This window comes from Patagioenas fasciata, chromosome 3 (genome assembly GCF_037038585.1).
Source record: "Patagioenas fasciata isolate bPatFas1 chromosome 3, bPatFas1.hap1, whole genome shotgun sequence".
In the NCBI taxonomy this organism is placed as follows: Eukaryota; Metazoa; Chordata; class Aves; order Columbiformes; family Columbidae; genus Patagioenas; species Patagioenas fasciata.
In genome coordinates, this window is record NC_092522.1 from 25,841,329 (window position 1) to 25,857,340 (window position 16,012).

Below are 16,012 nucleotides of genomic sequence, written 5' to 3' on the forward strand. Positions count from 1 at the left end.
CCAGTTACAGTGTGTGCATACTGTTTAATTGTAACAGTGCTTTAGCAGGCTACCAAGTTACTAAATTACACTGCCTTTCAGCATGATATAGTAACATTAAAAAAAACCCTTGTATGTAACAAATCAGTGCAGATCCCCAGTTATGTAAGTTTGGGTAACTACAGTGGTGTACAAAGATAAACTTGCAGTTATGCCAGAACATTTTGTAGAAAGAGTAGAACATTTGTTTCAATGAATGTTTCATGTTTATCTTGTATTTCCTTTATTGTTGTGTTTTCTATAAATACTTTTATAGTCCTTACAGCTGTAAAGATGCTCCGTGCATTTTGATTTACATCCCTGATGGACACACTAAGGAAATGCCAACATCTGGGTCAAAAGAGAAGAGCAAAGCTGAAACTGCAAAGAAAGAGGTAAACCTGTGTTTTATAGAAGTTCTATAAAATGTATGACTGAACATCTGTTACTGTACAAGATTGTTGTGCTGAACACTTGACTTTTTTTTTTTTTTTTAGGCTAGTTCAGCTGTAAAAGGAAAATCTGCTCCGCTTGTTGGTGATAATTCTACTCCAACCTGTATTGTATCTGAAGGTCACCTGGAAATGTACAACCGAGTGTCTGCACAGGGTGACATAGTTCGTGACTTGAAAGCTAAGAAGGCAGCAAAGGAAGATATTGATAAAGCTGTGAAACAGTTGCTGGCCTTGAAAGCAGAATACAAAGAGAAGACAGGCCAGGAGTATAAGCCTGGAAATCCTCCAGCATCTGTAACTGAACAGTCTTCAAAGCCTGAGACCTCTGGTACCCTGGACAGTAAAGCTCTGTATGATAAAGTAGCAGAGCAAGGAGAAGTGGTCCGAAAACTGAAGGCTGAGAAAGCACCTAAGGTGGCTGTTTAATGTTTTATTGTTTGCGTTTGCATAGCCCATTGTCTTCTGTCTGTGGAGGTGAATGGGTGCTTATGGTTCCATGTCTTCATGGTGTTCATCATTTGGACTGGGCTCTGTTCTGTCAAGACTTGTATTTTCCAGTACTCACCTTTTAGCTAGGCACATATGACAAAGTTTGTGTTAATATGCATAAAGATGCAGGTAAATCCCTGTGTTTCTTAGACTGCTGCTCTGAAATGTGGACAGGATTCACCCCACAGCATGAGTTGATTAAGCATCCAGTTCTTCTGGTCTTTGGGGTTGAGATGTCCTGCAATATGTATGTATTTATTTAACTAAATCTGGTCAAATTATGTGACTTCATAGGATTGACTTGTTGCTATTTAGACCTTAAAACCAAATCAAAACAAAAACAAAACACAGAAAAGAAAAAAGAAAGTAAAGATCCAGTATAGGAAACATAGCTACTAGTAGCTGTTTTCTTTCTGTTCTTTCTAATGCAGAGCAAGAAAAGATGAGAAATAACACACTTTGCCTGCTGGTTAAATACTGTCCATAATAGTGTCTTGGTGACACCATAAAATATAAATAAATGTGAAGAGCTAAACTACTTTATTGTTATAATTCTATTTAGGACTAACACAGTTGTATATCCCTTAACACAAATTATTTTTTCAAAGCAGGAAAGTAGTAGAGAAAACTTGTCTGAACAACTCTACTGAATAATTAAGAAAATAGAATAGGTGCATGTAATCTGCCAGTCTTTTCATAGGTGCACTTTGGAGTCTTACATCTCTCTGTCTTTGTTCCTCCCTCTCTCTGCCCCTTCCTTTCTCTTTCAGGATGAGATAGGTGCTGCTGTGGAAGTCCTTTTATCCCTAAAGGCAGAATATAAACAACAGACAGGCCAGGAGTACAAACCTGGAAGCCCACCTGTGGTCTTTGTCCCTCCTCAGTCTTCTCCTGTTTCTACTCTTCCATCCCTGAGTCCAGTAGACAGCAAAGCTCTATACAGTAAAGTAGCTGAACAAGGCGAAGTGGTCCGCAAGCTTAAATCGGAGAAAGCTTCAAAGGTGTAATAACAGTGAATACTTCTGAGTGGAACAATGTTTTCAATTTAGGATAAAACCTAATTACAGGTTTTGTGAAACTTGAGGAACAAAATATAAACACGTACTTTCAAATTCCGTGAAGTGCTTTTCCAAGCTCTCTTAAGCTGATATGACTGATGTAGTGAGTTCTGTGATAGTAACTTGAAAAAAGGCCTACAACTTGAAAGCTCAAACAGCAATAATAAATTGGTAGTAATTTGATAGTGGCCAGGGAACCATTCTTTATTCAGAGTCTGAATACTTTTTACCACAGAACTCAGTAATGACAACTTATACTAACAAGTTAGCTCTAGAAATTTTAATACAACAGCTCTGTTAGTGCTGTTCTAGAAAAGGTTGTGTTATCTTAAGTACTGTGTTGCATCTCTGGTGTTTATGTCTTTATCTGCAACTGCTGTTTTCCTTTCTTGCTTCAGGAACAAATAGATGAGGCTGTGAAAATTCTTTTAAATCTGAAAGCAGAATATAAACAAAAGACAGGTCAAGAGTACAAGCCTGGAAATCCACCTTTAACTCCTCCTTGTATACCTTCCACTACACTTCCATCTTCTGTATGCTGCAGTAACTTGGCACCTGGTAGCTTAGTGGATGGCAAAGCACTTTATGATAATGTAGCTCAACAAGGGGAAGTGGTACGCAGACTCAAAGCAGAGAAGGCTCCCAAGGTATTATAGTTAATAGAGAATAAGCAATTGTAATTCTTACCTCATTTTGCCACTGGGGGGACATCTTTCACCAAGTAATGATCAAACAGTGGCCTAAGCTCTCTTATGCCCAGGTCATGGCTCAGTCATCAAACTTGGATGGCCTGATAATGCCACAAGGCTACTCTCATGCGGAATACTTTCATGACTCAGAGATAAAAATTCTAAATGTGACTGGTGTAGAAAGCCAAATTTAACTTCTCACATCTAGATGAATAGGCACAAGCATAGCAGATGTCAACCCTGCAGAAGTTTTTAATGTATTTTGCTTTTTCTTGCTGTATTTGGGACAAGTGAAGATAAAAGTATGTAGTGTGCTGCATCAATAGCACAACTCTTCAAAACTTGACAAATTCAGTGATAGCTGTGGAAAAGAACACAAGACAAACCTATATGTTTTCAGGAGCTGCTGTTTTTTTCCACCTATATTTCTGCCTTGTAGAATTGGTTTTGGTGTTGGATGGTTTCAGATTGTTTGAGGGTTTTGTTTGTTTGTTTTTAAAAAAAGCCCTTTTTAAAAACAGTAAAACAGTTTACTGTATTTTTCCAGTGTAGATTCTGCTATTAACAGGTTGTAGCTGACCAGGTGGACTAGAGGAACATTCTGGTACAATATGACAGCTCTCAAATATACTTCTGTACTTGGGGGAGAGCTGTTACTTGAGTCCTCCACTAATTTTGAAGCACTGTTTATTACTAGGTGAAAATTTTATTTTCTTAGCCTGAAAATCATGCTTCTTGTCAGTTCTCTCTTTAGTTCTCACCAGTGCATCTTCCTATTTGTCCTCCATATAGGATGAAGTAGATGGAGCAGTAAAACTCCTTCTTTCTCTAAAAGCTGACTACAAGGAAAAGACTGGGCAGGACTACAAGCCAGGACATCCACCAGTAGCTCAAGGTGCTTTGCCCCAGGCCTCAAACATGGTACTCAGTGGTCCAGACACGCCTGAAGCTAAAGCCCTGTTTAGCAAAGTAGCTCTTCAAGGAGATGAAGTTAGGAAATTGAAATCAGAAAAAGCAGAAAAGGTAAAAATGTCCTGTAATGTAAAAATGCAATATATGTATTTAAAGCTAAAAATCTATTTTAAATTCAGTGTGATTGTAGGAATTAAGAAATGTACATTTAGAGTAGGCAGCGTTTGAATTCTGAGATGTGAAATGTACTTTTAAAATTATTCTGATCAGATCCAGTCCTTAAAATGTTTATGCATTCAAGTATTGGCTTTTGCATGTTGTTTTTCCTCAACACAGTGTACATGTCCACAATACCATACATATCCATTTTATTTTTTGATATAGCTATTTTATTCCTGTGATTTCCGTGTGAATATATCTTTAATTTTTTTGTTCTTCAAGGAAAAGATAGATGCAGCTGTTAAGGAACTTCTTCAGTTGAAGGCTCAGTATAAGTCTGTTGCAGGAGTTGACTATAAACCAATTTCTGCTAGTGGTGCTGATGACAAAGACAAGAAGAAGAAAGAGAAAGAGAACAAGTCTGAAAAGCAGAGTAAGCAACAGAAGCAAAATGATGGCCCAAAAAAAGAACCTTTGCAAGGACAGAGTGGTAATGAACTCTCCTCAAGTGGATCAGGAGAGGGTCAAGGGCCTAAGAAACAAACCAGGTAAAGATGTGATCTTTAATCTGTTTGCTAGAGACCTCAACTGTTTACTGCTATTCAGATTTAGAGTTTTACAGGTTTCTCATTTCACTCGGAAGTGTGGACACTTGCAAACTAACTGTGTTAATTTTCATATTTAGGATCAAACTGAAAAACAAGTTACCAAAGTTCATTTACTGTCAGTTGTACCTCAGCATCCCACTGAGAAAAATTCCACCTAGCCTGTCGAAAAGCATAAAGCAGAGTGCACACTGTGCTGCTCTGGGTACTATTACTGTCGTTGAGAACTTGCTGTGTTGCAATGTTTGCTTCTGCAAATGTGCTGCTGTATCTTGCTCAGTGTAAACCTTGGAGAAAAAAAACCCTTACGCTTATTTCATTGTACCAGACTTTCCAAAATACTTACTGTGAGTACCATGAGCAGTATGTAGCCCAGACACAAGGAAGGCACTGCTGGAGGTTGTGGTGTAGCTATCCAGTGATCATTGCTGTGCATCCCCTCTCCTGCTCTCACACTGAAAGTTTAGAAGTTTTTCCGCGGCATTTATTATGCAGCACTATTTCTTGTCTCAGATACACAAATCACACGTTAGAGACAGAGATGTGGTTAGTTTGTATAGGAAATACGCCAGAAAAATACATTTTTTCACCTTTAAAACTTCTTTGTAGAGATATAAAAACTTCCATCTACTGTCATGTAAGTCTGGTGAGTTTAGCCTTCTTTAGAATCTTGTCATTTTAGTAGCTTTATTTTGGTGGTAGGGTCAGTTTTCCATCTTGAATAGTGTGACTTTCACATGAATGGTGAATTCAAGTTGCTTAAGTTTCCTGAAATGGTAGCCACTGGCTAGATAAGAAATTTTTTAAATTAAGACAGCTTGCACGCAGGTCAGGTTAATTTTAGGTTCTTGTTGGCATTGCTTTTTTAATGCATCATTATGAGGTTCTTCGATGCAACCATGGTGAGAATTAGTAGGTTCAACAGCAGGAAAGAAACAGGGCTGTTTTTATGAAATACTCTTGTTAGCCACGGCAAAGAAATGCTGGCAATTCCTTCTTGCCAATATATACTGAATTGTCAGAAAAAAAAATTGGGAAAAGTTAACTTTATGAAGTAAAATTAAAATATTCTCTTCCACACTTCACTTTTTCTGCTGCTGCCCCCAATGAAAAGGTTAGAATAAATTTCACTGCTAAATGCTGTGCAACACATGTGGTTCTTTTCTCATACCGTAGGCTGGGTCTAGAAGCTAAAAAAGAAGAAAATCTGGCAGACTGGTTCTCTCAGGTAAGTGCTCATCAGTTTGACTTAAAGAATTACTACATTTGCTTATGAATCAAAATCTGTTTGGGATTTATATCTTATTTTGTATTTCTGTTTTTTATTGTTTGTTTTTTGTGCGGGTTTGTTTGTTTAATAGAAAACAAAATACTTGTTCTTTCTATTTCTTACATTGCTATCATGGTGTTAAGTAGAAGTGCCTGGATTGAAGAGCTGAATAAATTTAGAAAGCTGCGAAAAATATTACTGTCAACCCACCCATATGTATATAGGACTTTCTCAGTTCATGTATGAATTCCTCTTTCGTCAGGAGTGCAAAACTTCACTGAAGTGATCAGAATTTCACAGGCTTGGGAGTTTTAGTTCACCTCAAGATGATGTGTAACAGCAGTTAGCACCTGTTGATAGAGTTTGCTGGCTCATAAAGTTCAAAACAATCAGAGTAGCGATGAGTATTTGAGATTAGCCTACTTATGGAAGATTGGAAATAAATATCAGTGGTGTACATTGCCTCTCACTAGTATAGTTTTTGCATATACCCTAAGGATTAAAAATATTTTCTGACTGTTTCTTACAAAAGTGCAGTTTTGTTGGTTTCTGGAAATTAGCTACTGTCTCTTGCTTGGATTAATTGGTTTTAGTTAAGTGTTTACATTATTCAGTTCTATTATTAAACTTAATGTTCCTGCTTAACTTTCTCTAACTATGGATAACAACGGTGATCTCAAAGCATATCTTTGCTAACTTTTTGAGCGCAAAGACTTTTAAATAGAAGACTTTTCTTGAATCACATGCTAGACACTTGAATTACTGAATGTTCTTCATGTATTAAATTGAAACTTCAATATTCAAATAATCTTTTGAAAGGTGATCACAAAAGCAGAGATGATTGAATACTATGATGTGAGTGGCTGTTACATTCTTCGTCCTTGGGCTTACGCTATTTGGGAGGCTATCAAGAACTTCTTCGATGCAGAGATCAAGAAACTTGGAGTGGAAAACTGCTACTTCCCCATGTTTGTGTCCCAGGCAGCCCTAGAGAAAGAGAAGACTCACATTGCTGACTTTGCTCCTGAGGTACACTTCAAAACTTTATTTTAATATGAGTACAAGAACACCAAGCCACTTACTTACTCTGCACCTGAGTATGAAAGTAAGCATTTTTTCAAGCTTGTTTTCTTTGATTTTATTCTTTCGTTTATTTTCTCTTTCCTTTAGGTAGCTTGGGTCACAAGATCTGGGAAAACAGATCTGGCTGAACCTATTGCTGTACGTCCCACAAGTGAAACAGGTAGACCTCTTTTCATGCAGTTGGGCTGTAAAGAGAACAGGTACAGATATAGTGCAACCGACGCAAGCATCCCTTTTGAAAAGTGGCAACCCATTTTTTAGAATGTTTTCTGTAACTACTTACTAAAGTTTCCTCTGACTAATTTAAACAAACATTTTAAGACCCCAGGCTGGATAAGTTTTTAATTGAATCAGCTGTGGGGTAACATCCTGAATTCTTGATGTCAGTGGATTTTTATTTGTGAACCTAGATGTGTTTGCACACTCTAAGCCAGTGACTCAAACATGGTGCCATTAGATACTAAGGTTTGGATCGTACTTTGACCAGCAAAACAAGCAAGCTATTTTGCAGAGACACGGGACAAAGTGAAAGTACTCCCTTCAGTGAAAATATGATGTGTTAAGACAAAAAACATGGTTTAAGGAGAATTAAACATAAAACCACAGTTCTCACAGCAAGGAATATTAATCTTATATGTAGCAAAAAGAAAAGTTTGGTGTAAACTGGCTGTTATTGTGCAGAGACCCAAAGCTGCTTTCTTTTTACAGTCATGTATCCTGCCTATGCAAAGTGGGTGCAGTCACACAGGGATCTTCCTATCAAGCTTAATCAGTGGTGCAACATTGTGGTATGTCTGTAGAGGATTTCTGAGTCACTGTTGTATCATAAATACAGTCTAGGACAATTATTCCATGTGGACATGGCGTGATTGTGCTGATCACAGCACATATTTTGTGGCAAAAGTATGAATGTGGTTTATGTGATTTGCTTTTCTTACTTTTTTTTATAGAAAGTACTTTTATCAAATGTATATTGTTGATGGTAATGTTTAAGTGGTTTAATCTGTGAATTGTTTAACCTGTGAATAGTTGACTTTTTATCTTTTGTTCAGCATTTTCTAATACTTATTCATAAACACTATTTTTAACAATAATTTGACATTTCAGTGTTAATCATGGTGTTCAATTTTTTTATTTTGCCCCCTCCAGCGTTGGGAGTTCAAACATCCCCAACCTTTCCTTCGCACTCGTGAGTTTCTTTGGCAAGAAGGTCACACAGCATTTGCAACATATGAAGAAGCAGCAGAGGAGGTAAGAAGCCAATGTGCTGGTGCTTGTGCTTTCACAAGTTACCTTGCTCCATAGCAACACAAATCTTTTTACTAGGATGTGATAGAAATCTGTCTCCTTTTCTTTGGGAGCCCTCAGGAAAAATGCCAGGAACCCATTTTTTTCCTCAGATGTAACCTATGTCTGAGGCTTTAGTCTCTTCAAACAATATGGGGAGTTCATAAAGTGTGATACATAAAGAATCCTTTCCTTAAGAATTACTTTTCTTAAGAATTACTTTCTTTAAAAATCCTTAAAAAAAATAAATAATGCATTCACATGTTAACTACTAGAAATTCTAACACTTCCCGTTGCCCAAAAGACAGATCTTTTATTGTATATCATGGCATGTCTTTATTTGGTTAGCAGATGTTCAGACTTTTAGGTGGAAACTAGAAGTCAATATAGCCATTGGACTGGCATTTCTGCAGTGACTCTTCTTGTTTTCTGTCATGGCTTATTGTTGTTGCTATTTGATTCATAGAAAATAACAGCCAAAGTTTTAAGCAATTGAAGAAATCTTGTTTTTTAATCACAATCTTGAAAACGTGTTACATTTTTTAAAATTTCAAACTCTGGCATATAAAAATATTTCATTATTTAGCAAGTGCAAAATACTGAGTGTTCTTAAGACAGTATATTCATCGCAGGTGATGCAGATACTTGATCTGTATGCTCAAGTGTACGAAGATCTCCTGGCAATCCCTGTTGTGAAAGGAAGGAAGACAGAGAAGGAGAAATTTGCTGGGGGTGATTATACAACCACTGTAGAGGCATTTATATCTGCCAGTGGAAGAGCTATCCAGGTATTAATCTAATTTAGAAGAATATTTTTTTTCAGTAAACACAATAAGATGAAAGTCTTAAACTGATGCTTGATAAACTTAACTTTCCATTGAATAGAATTTTCTGTGTGCAACTATTTCAGGGAGCAACGTCGCATCATCTAGGGCAGAATTTCTCAAAGATGTTTGAAATTGTATTTGAAGACCCCAAGAAACCAGGAGAAAAACAGTTTGCTTATCAGAATTCCTGGGGCATCACAACTCGCACTATTGGTGTAATGACAATGATTCATGGAGATAACATGGGTTTGGTTCTCCCACCTCGAGTAGCCTGTGTTCAGGTGTGTAAAAATACTGTAAACTTAACATTTTGTTTCCTTTCCTGTCTTGGAATTAATTGGTATTTCATACAGGGCACCTGGAAGACTTAACATAGGATAGGAACTTTCTGATTACAGAGCATGCTGTATAAAGTTAATAGAAATCGCTAGAGTATTGCAGTGGACAAGCTCTCTTTAAAAGGCCATCTATTTGAAATAATCTTATCTGTATCATTTGGATGAAAAGGGAAAGGTATCTTTCTGAAAACTTGAAAGAAATTACTGGGATATAGGGCCACAATATTGGTTTTATGTTTTTGTAATAACTAGGAGCTATTTTTTTAATAATATAAAGTACGTGTCATTGTATTTCAGGTTGTAATTATTCCCTGTGGTATCACAAATTCCCTTTCTGAAGAGGACAAAGAGGCTTTATTGAAGAAATGCAATGAATATCGTAATAGGCTGCTTAGTGTTAATATCCGTGTACGGGCTGATTTGAGAGACAACTATTCACCTGGCTGGAAGTTCAACCACTGGGAACTAAAGGTACATTTCTGTCCAGGAGGTGTTTTGAAGTTTTTATGTGGAGTATGTATGGGGCATGTTATGCATGCCTTGTATGCTGAAGAAAGTAATAATACAATTAGAAATACTAGGCACTTTCCACCAAGTTTTCATTGTGGAGACAGCTCTTTTGTATGCCATAAACTAGAATGTTTGTTCAGTTTAAATTGTTTGTCAATAATCGTTTTGAATAGCTTTTTATGTAGCTTTGCGGGAGTAGATACTTCACCCTTCAGACAGATTTTACTATGTTATCTTTTTAGCAGAAATAAGCGGGGGGTAGGGAAGGTGGGGGTAGGGAATCATTTGAAAGCTGTGAACTTTAAGAGATTCCAGAGCACAAAATGCATAGAAAGCTTGGGTAAATCTCTTTGATTCTCCTGTTCACTTGTTGAAGACTGCAGAATGTTTTTAGCTTTCTGATTAGATTTCTCTTGGGGGGAAGAACAAACAAACAAACCACCAAAATGCATTTGCACTTACTCTCTTCATTGCCTGTGAAACAATATGTACAGCTTGGGACACATTAGCAGGATGTAGAGAAAATAAGTTAGACTCAATAGACTTAACTGACTAGTAAAATGGTAACTATTGATCTGATGGTATATGGGAGAAGAGAAATTACATGTTTCTTATCACCAATGTTTATGAAGTGTAAAAAGTTTTACATAAATTGAGTGACTGTCTATTTTTAGTTAAATTTTGTATGCAGTTAATGTTGATACTAGGGCTGTGTTTCATAAAACTTTTGCTATTTGCCATTCATGCAGTTGAAAGTATTCTGTGAAAACAGAATTTAAAAGTATTATTGGATGAACTAGAGCATTAAAATGACTATAAAAGTCTTAATCATTCAGACTTCAGAAATCTGGTCTGCACTGTCTGAGATAGATAACTCCGTGTAGTTTCAGTTGTGCTTTAACTGTCTCAGTATTAGTTGCGTGTTGGCACAGATGCAGTCTCCAAGCTAATGAAGCTAAGTTAGAGCAAGGTGTAATGCACAAGTGAAGAAAGCGTGGATGGGAAAGACAGAAATGCATAAAATTGGTGGAATATATGCTGATTTTTTTTTCTCAAAGAAATGTGAAAGTGTTGCAATGATTCTGTATGAAGACTGGGCTTTAGAACAACCAGGGCTGGGAGGGCGGGAAGAGAAAGAGAAAATGAACTCTGAGAATTGCTTACTCGTTATAACTCCTAACTTTTTAAAATGAAGGGAGTTCCAGTCAGGGTTGAAGTGGGACCACGAGATATGAAGAGCCAACAGTTTGTAGCTGTTAGAAGAGACACAGGACAGAAGCTGACCTTTTCTGAACAGGAAGCAGAAGACAGACTGAAGCAGATTTTGGAAGAGATCCATGCTAACCTTTACAACAGGTAAATTGGGAGGTACAGTAAATGGCTGTGCTAATCACAGATGCACTTTACCTGTCAGAATTTCTCACATTATTGGTTCATCTGTGCAGAAAGGCAGGTTAGGCCCATCTTTTGTGATATTTTGTTTTTCTGCCTCTGAAACTTGTTCATATACAAGATAGAAGTTTCCTGCTGTGCTCATGAAACAGAATGTTAAAGGCTCTGAACTTCTTTTAAAAAATACTTCTGTGAGTTTTCATAAAAAAGTGTTAATAAACAAATAGATCATAAATAATTCATGGAATAATAATGCACAGGATTAATTCCGGAAATATGCTTTTGGTAGAGAATTTTGGAAGAAACAAAGTTGTCCAAGAAACTTCAGTAGTAGAAGTTTTGTGTTCAGAAGTGTATTTTAAGACCCTGTGTCCTCTTGACTGTCATAGTGTTGTTTTAGAAGCAATCAAATGCTTTTAGAACTGTTATTTGACTGCGTATGCCAAATCTCTTGCATGTCTCATTGAAAATTGTTTGTAAGGAAACAGAACATTGTGCTGATCCTGCACCATGGCAGACGGGTTTTCCTATTTTCTTCTGCGGTGATCAAAGTTACTTACAAGCAGAGTATTTTTACCTAGTTAAAATGCATTACCAAAACATAATTAAAAAAGAAATATCGACATCTGTAGCACTTACCTGTTTCTGTCCACAGCTGTTTGGTGTCGAAGTGACATGTACAACCGTGTGACTTAACAGGGTGAAATGTGCAGCAAACTGGAGAACAGCCCATTGGCAATTAATCAAATTTTATCTGAGAGCAGGAGTGGTAGAAAGACGTAACATGATTAGGAAGATTTGAATGAATATATAGCTTCTCTTCGTGTAACTTCTTCTTTTGACTGACTCTGAAAACTTGGTCATCTGGCCAGTGAGGTTATGTGCATAAATGTGCACTGACCGATTTTTTTTTTTTTCCCTTATTTAGAGCTTCTGAGGACCTAAAAAGTCATATGGTAGTGGCCAATACTATGGAGGACTTTCAGAAAGAGCTTGATTCAGGAAAGGTAAGGAAATTTACTTAATTCTATCCTGTTAAGTACCTTCACACACTTTCCCTTACAAATAATCAGGGGCTAGAACTTTTGAAGCTTATATATAAATATTGTTACAGTTTTTATGGAACTCTCCCCTCATAAGCAGATGAAGCTTCTCCTGTAGAGCTGCACAAAAATGAATTAGCTTTCCTCAATTTTGTAACATATGCAGCTTTCTTCTTCCGCAAAAATACTGTATTTACTAAATATGACATTTCAGGCTATGCCCATTCAAAATGTAGTCCTGTGCTAGAGGTGACAGGGTGTCTTGAAGTGATTTACAGTGCTGCAATTTAGTAAGTTGCATTTAAGTTGTTACATTTTTATCAGAAAGTGCTTTTCAGAGAGATTAATGTAAATATTTTTTTCAAATTAAGATAAACTTACTGTCATTATTCTACTGCAGTGAAAAACATCTGTCAAATCTCGTAATAGGGTTCAAGTAAGAGTTTAAAGTACATGCTATTTACGTCAAAGAAGTTGTGCCTTTATAACCTGAGTTGGGTTCATTGAGGGTAACTGTAAGTCAGAAACCTCCTTGGGTTGATAGTAATAACTCATAAAGTGGATGACTCAGCTCTATTGATCTAGACATCTGTGAAAAATTCAAAGTTCTGGCAAAGTACCTGAATTTCAGAGGAAGGATTTTCAGCTCAGTAGAGAACTGAGCTGCTGCATCTTTTTCAGAGATCTACTGACAGAATTTTTTAACCCTGAAATTCTGCCACAGACCTCACTTATGAAATTGTTCATGTTTGAATTAATGTGTTCAAGTAGTAGGATTCCCAGGATCAGTCATTAAGAATTCATAGTACTTTTGCTGACTTCACAAATAGTTTTAAGTCATTCTTGGTTAGGCTTGACCTTCCATCACGCTCTTTTCTTGCATTTTTATTGCTCTTAAATTCAATTTATAATAAGATTTAGAGGGATAGCTGTGAACTTCAGAGGAGGGACCGATTTAGCATGCTTATGAAGTTGAGGATACAGAGCTTTTAGACATTCTGTGCATAGGTACTGGAATAGGTGTACTGCCTTGTTTTCCTCTACAAAACTAAATACAAGTGTGAAATATTCTGTTTCCAAACAGCTTTCTTCCTGTCTGCAAAGTATCATTTCCTTGGTGCATGTCTCTCTAAAGCATCTGATGATTCTGGTGGTAGATTTGAAAAACAAAAATCTTTAGTCTTTGCTTAACAAATAATTGTGCCCTGCATGGGTGTTCAACTAGTACTACTAGTACTACTACTGCCTATGGAGAGGGTAAAATGCCTGGTCTTCGGTGTCCAACACTCACAGTCATTTACAGCTACATTCTAGAGAGGGCCAAGAGAATCGAACTGTTTGTAATGTTTAGCACTTTAGTATAACCTAGTTCATAGTGTAGTTAAACTTGGAAATGTGAACAAATATTTTTACATTTCGAATGGAATACTTAGGTTGTAGAAGTTTATTACAATTGGCATATCTGAATTGAAAAAAATGACATTGCATCATTTTATGACTGTTTAACTTTCTACCTATATATATTGTATGGAGGAATTTTTATAGTATATGTATACCCTAATTTATTGAAATTACATTGACTAGTGTTTAAGAATAAAATCTGTAAACTGAAGTATTCCTGCTTAATTCCTGTCACTGTTTTCCCCTAACTATGACTGCAGTGTCGACTATTAGCTCTTTAAAAATGCAGACTGCTTCTGTGTTTTTCTAGGTTGCATGCAAAGTTCAGTTGAAACTGGTAATAATTGCGCAGGTATTTAAACAAAGTTACATTTAACTAACATAAGATTAATGCCAGAGCAATATAGTAGAGTGGTAGTAGTTTCTTTTTGCAGTTGCAAGAAAGTGAAGCTATGAAGTGAAGTCTAACAAAGGTGTGTTCCAGTTCAAGGCAAACGCAGAATTTTGCACTAAGAATGTAAATTTGGTGAAAGAAAGCCAGAGATCAGCGAACCTTATTCATAGTCGGGACAGAATTAAAATGATTGTGAAGGCTGAATTTAGGAGCTGTTGTTGCTGTCGGTTAATGGGTGTTCAAATGTGTATAGGGGGTGTATTTTTAACAGTAATCCTACTTTTTAGTACTATTTTCCAATGTGAAAGTCCATTAAAAATGAAAAAGATCAGTAAAATGGAATATAAAACTTGGGAAAAGAGATCTGCTACAGTAGCTAAGAGTAATATTGAGAAGTTTGGATGAGATTTTTATTTCAACTTTGGTTTCTCAGTTTCATTCAGTTGAGCTAACTGAAGGAAACAGCAGGAAAATACGCACCACTTTCTGCTGTCCCCAAGGAAAATGCTGTAGACTATTGTTTCCTTAAAATATGTAGGTCCTTGTGTTATTCAGAAAATATGAAAATTCATAGTAATGGAATTAAAATGGAAGCTTCATTAGGAAATCACTGTCTTGCAGTATGTAACCAAGCATTTGTTCTGCAGTTTGAAAGATTTAAACTTTTCATGAAAAACACTGTTTCAGGGGAAAAAGTATTTATACTTTCTACAGAAAGAAGATATACTGGGTAAAAAAAAGATTTATTACAATTTAGTTGTTGCAATTTGAAGTTTTCCCACTTCGAGTATATGTGAGATCTTAAGGCTTTGGAAGCTTCCAGAGACAAGGATGATTTTTTAATGTGTATAACTGGTTGTTTGGGTTTTTTTGTTTGTTTGCTTATTTGTCTTTTTCTCCTCTCTCTTTTCTTCCCCTCACTTCAGATCGTACAAATCCCTTTTTGTGGGGAAATCGAGTGCGAGGATTGGATCAAGAAGACCACTGCCAGGTAAAATACAGCTGAACTGGAAACTCTCAACCAGGATCAAAATCAAAATGTTTTGAATGTGAAACAGGAATGTAAGATGCCTCAGGGTATAACACTGGTGTATAATCCTCACCCTTGACTCTTGCTGTTCTGTATAATACAGTATATTTACTCAGTTCTGAAACTTTCAGACTAATTTGCATGCTTTTGAGATATTAGGTCTAATACACTGTATTTTTAAATAAATGTATTTATTTTTGAATATGTTTTTATTTCAGGGATCAGGATCTTGAGCCCGGCGCCCCCTCCATGGGAGCCAAAAGCCTCTGCATACCTTTCCAGCCCCTCCGTGAACTACAATGTGGGGCAAGATGTGTCTGCGGCAAAAACCCTGCCAAGTTTTACACCCTATTTGGTCGTAGTTACTAAATTACTAGTGAAAGCACCTTCTCCTTTATCTGTGAATTGAACTTTTTTTAAGAAGACCGAAATAGCCCCCAAACTTAATCAGTTTTGCGACTTTTTAAATGATTCAAAAAGCAAAGCCATAAACCATAACCCCTCTGGTTGTCAGTCTTAGGCTAGCAGTAATTCACAGACTTTTCTGTAAACATCCCCAATAATAAACATGTATCGTGAGCTGTAATGTGCTGTGGTTGATTTTTCTGTGTTGCTCTATGGGGAGGATGGGTATCTTTTGCTCAGGTCTCTTTTTCTATTTTGGTGCATGTATTTTCATCTAAACTGAGAAAATGCGTGAAGAGAGTGTTGTCAACACTACAGTTTAGTGTACTGGCATAAACTTTATGGATAAACATCTGTTATTAATTTTGTCTTCACATTTTTCAGTTTTTAGTACAGATTTGCTGCTAACTTATAGGCATGGTAAATGTTACCATTTTTTAAAAATCCCTCTGCAATCAGGTATTTCAAGGAATATTTTCACCCCATTGTGAAATAAGTTTGAAAGGCTATCTTAGATAAAATGCCATGTTTTTTGCAAGATGCAGGTGAATGTCCTTTTTTGCAAATATTTTGTGAAGACCTGTTTCTTTTATCTTCTGAAGAGGCATTTTGTAGCTGTCTCTCAGTGATAAGTGCCATGAGTAATG

The 16,012-nt window shown here is 36.6% G+C and overlaps 1 protein-coding gene across 7 annotated transcripts in view; it reads left to right on the forward strand.

Moving 5' to 3' along the window:
• The window catches only part of EPRS1 (glutamyl-prolyl-tRNA synthetase 1), a 39,321-nt gene extending 23,775 nt beyond the window's left edge, over nt 1-15,546 (forward strand). For 2 of the 7 annotated variants that reach the window (XM_071805968.1, XM_065833891.2), the window contains 18 exons: nt 296-413; nt 516-887; nt 1,733-1,963; nt 2,419-2,667; nt 3,502-3,732; nt 4,063-4,328; nt 5,562-5,613; nt 6,475-6,684; nt 6,826-6,898; nt 7,447-7,526; nt 7,888-7,989; nt 8,658-8,813; nt 8,936-9,133; nt 9,488-9,661; nt 10,896-11,056; nt 12,021-12,099; nt 14,857-14,921; nt 15,179-15,546. In XM_071805968.1, coding sequence (XP_071662069.1) covers nt 296-413; nt 516-887; nt 1,733-1,963; nt 2,419-2,667; nt 3,502-3,732; nt 4,063-4,328; nt 5,562-5,613; nt 6,475-6,684; nt 6,826-6,898; nt 7,447-7,526; nt 7,888-7,989; nt 8,658-8,813; nt 8,936-9,133; nt 9,488-9,661; nt 10,896-11,056; nt 12,021-12,099; nt 14,857-14,921; nt 15,179-15,329 — 2,968 coding nt within the window. In that variant the 3' untranslated portion in view covers nt 15,330-15,546. The remainder of the gene's footprint in view (nt 1-295; nt 414-515; nt 888-1,732; nt 1,964-2,418; nt 2,668-3,501; nt 3,733-4,062; nt 4,329-5,561; nt 5,614-6,474; nt 6,685-6,825; nt 6,899-7,446; nt 7,527-7,887; nt 7,990-8,657; nt 8,814-8,935; nt 9,134-9,487; nt 9,662-10,895; nt 11,057-12,020; nt 12,100-14,856; nt 14,922-15,178) is intronic. The other 5 variants (XM_071805971.1, XM_065833893.2, XM_071805972.1 and 2 more) reach the window with 3 other exon arrangements.
• Nucleotides 15,547-16,012: the final 466 nt, after the last annotated feature.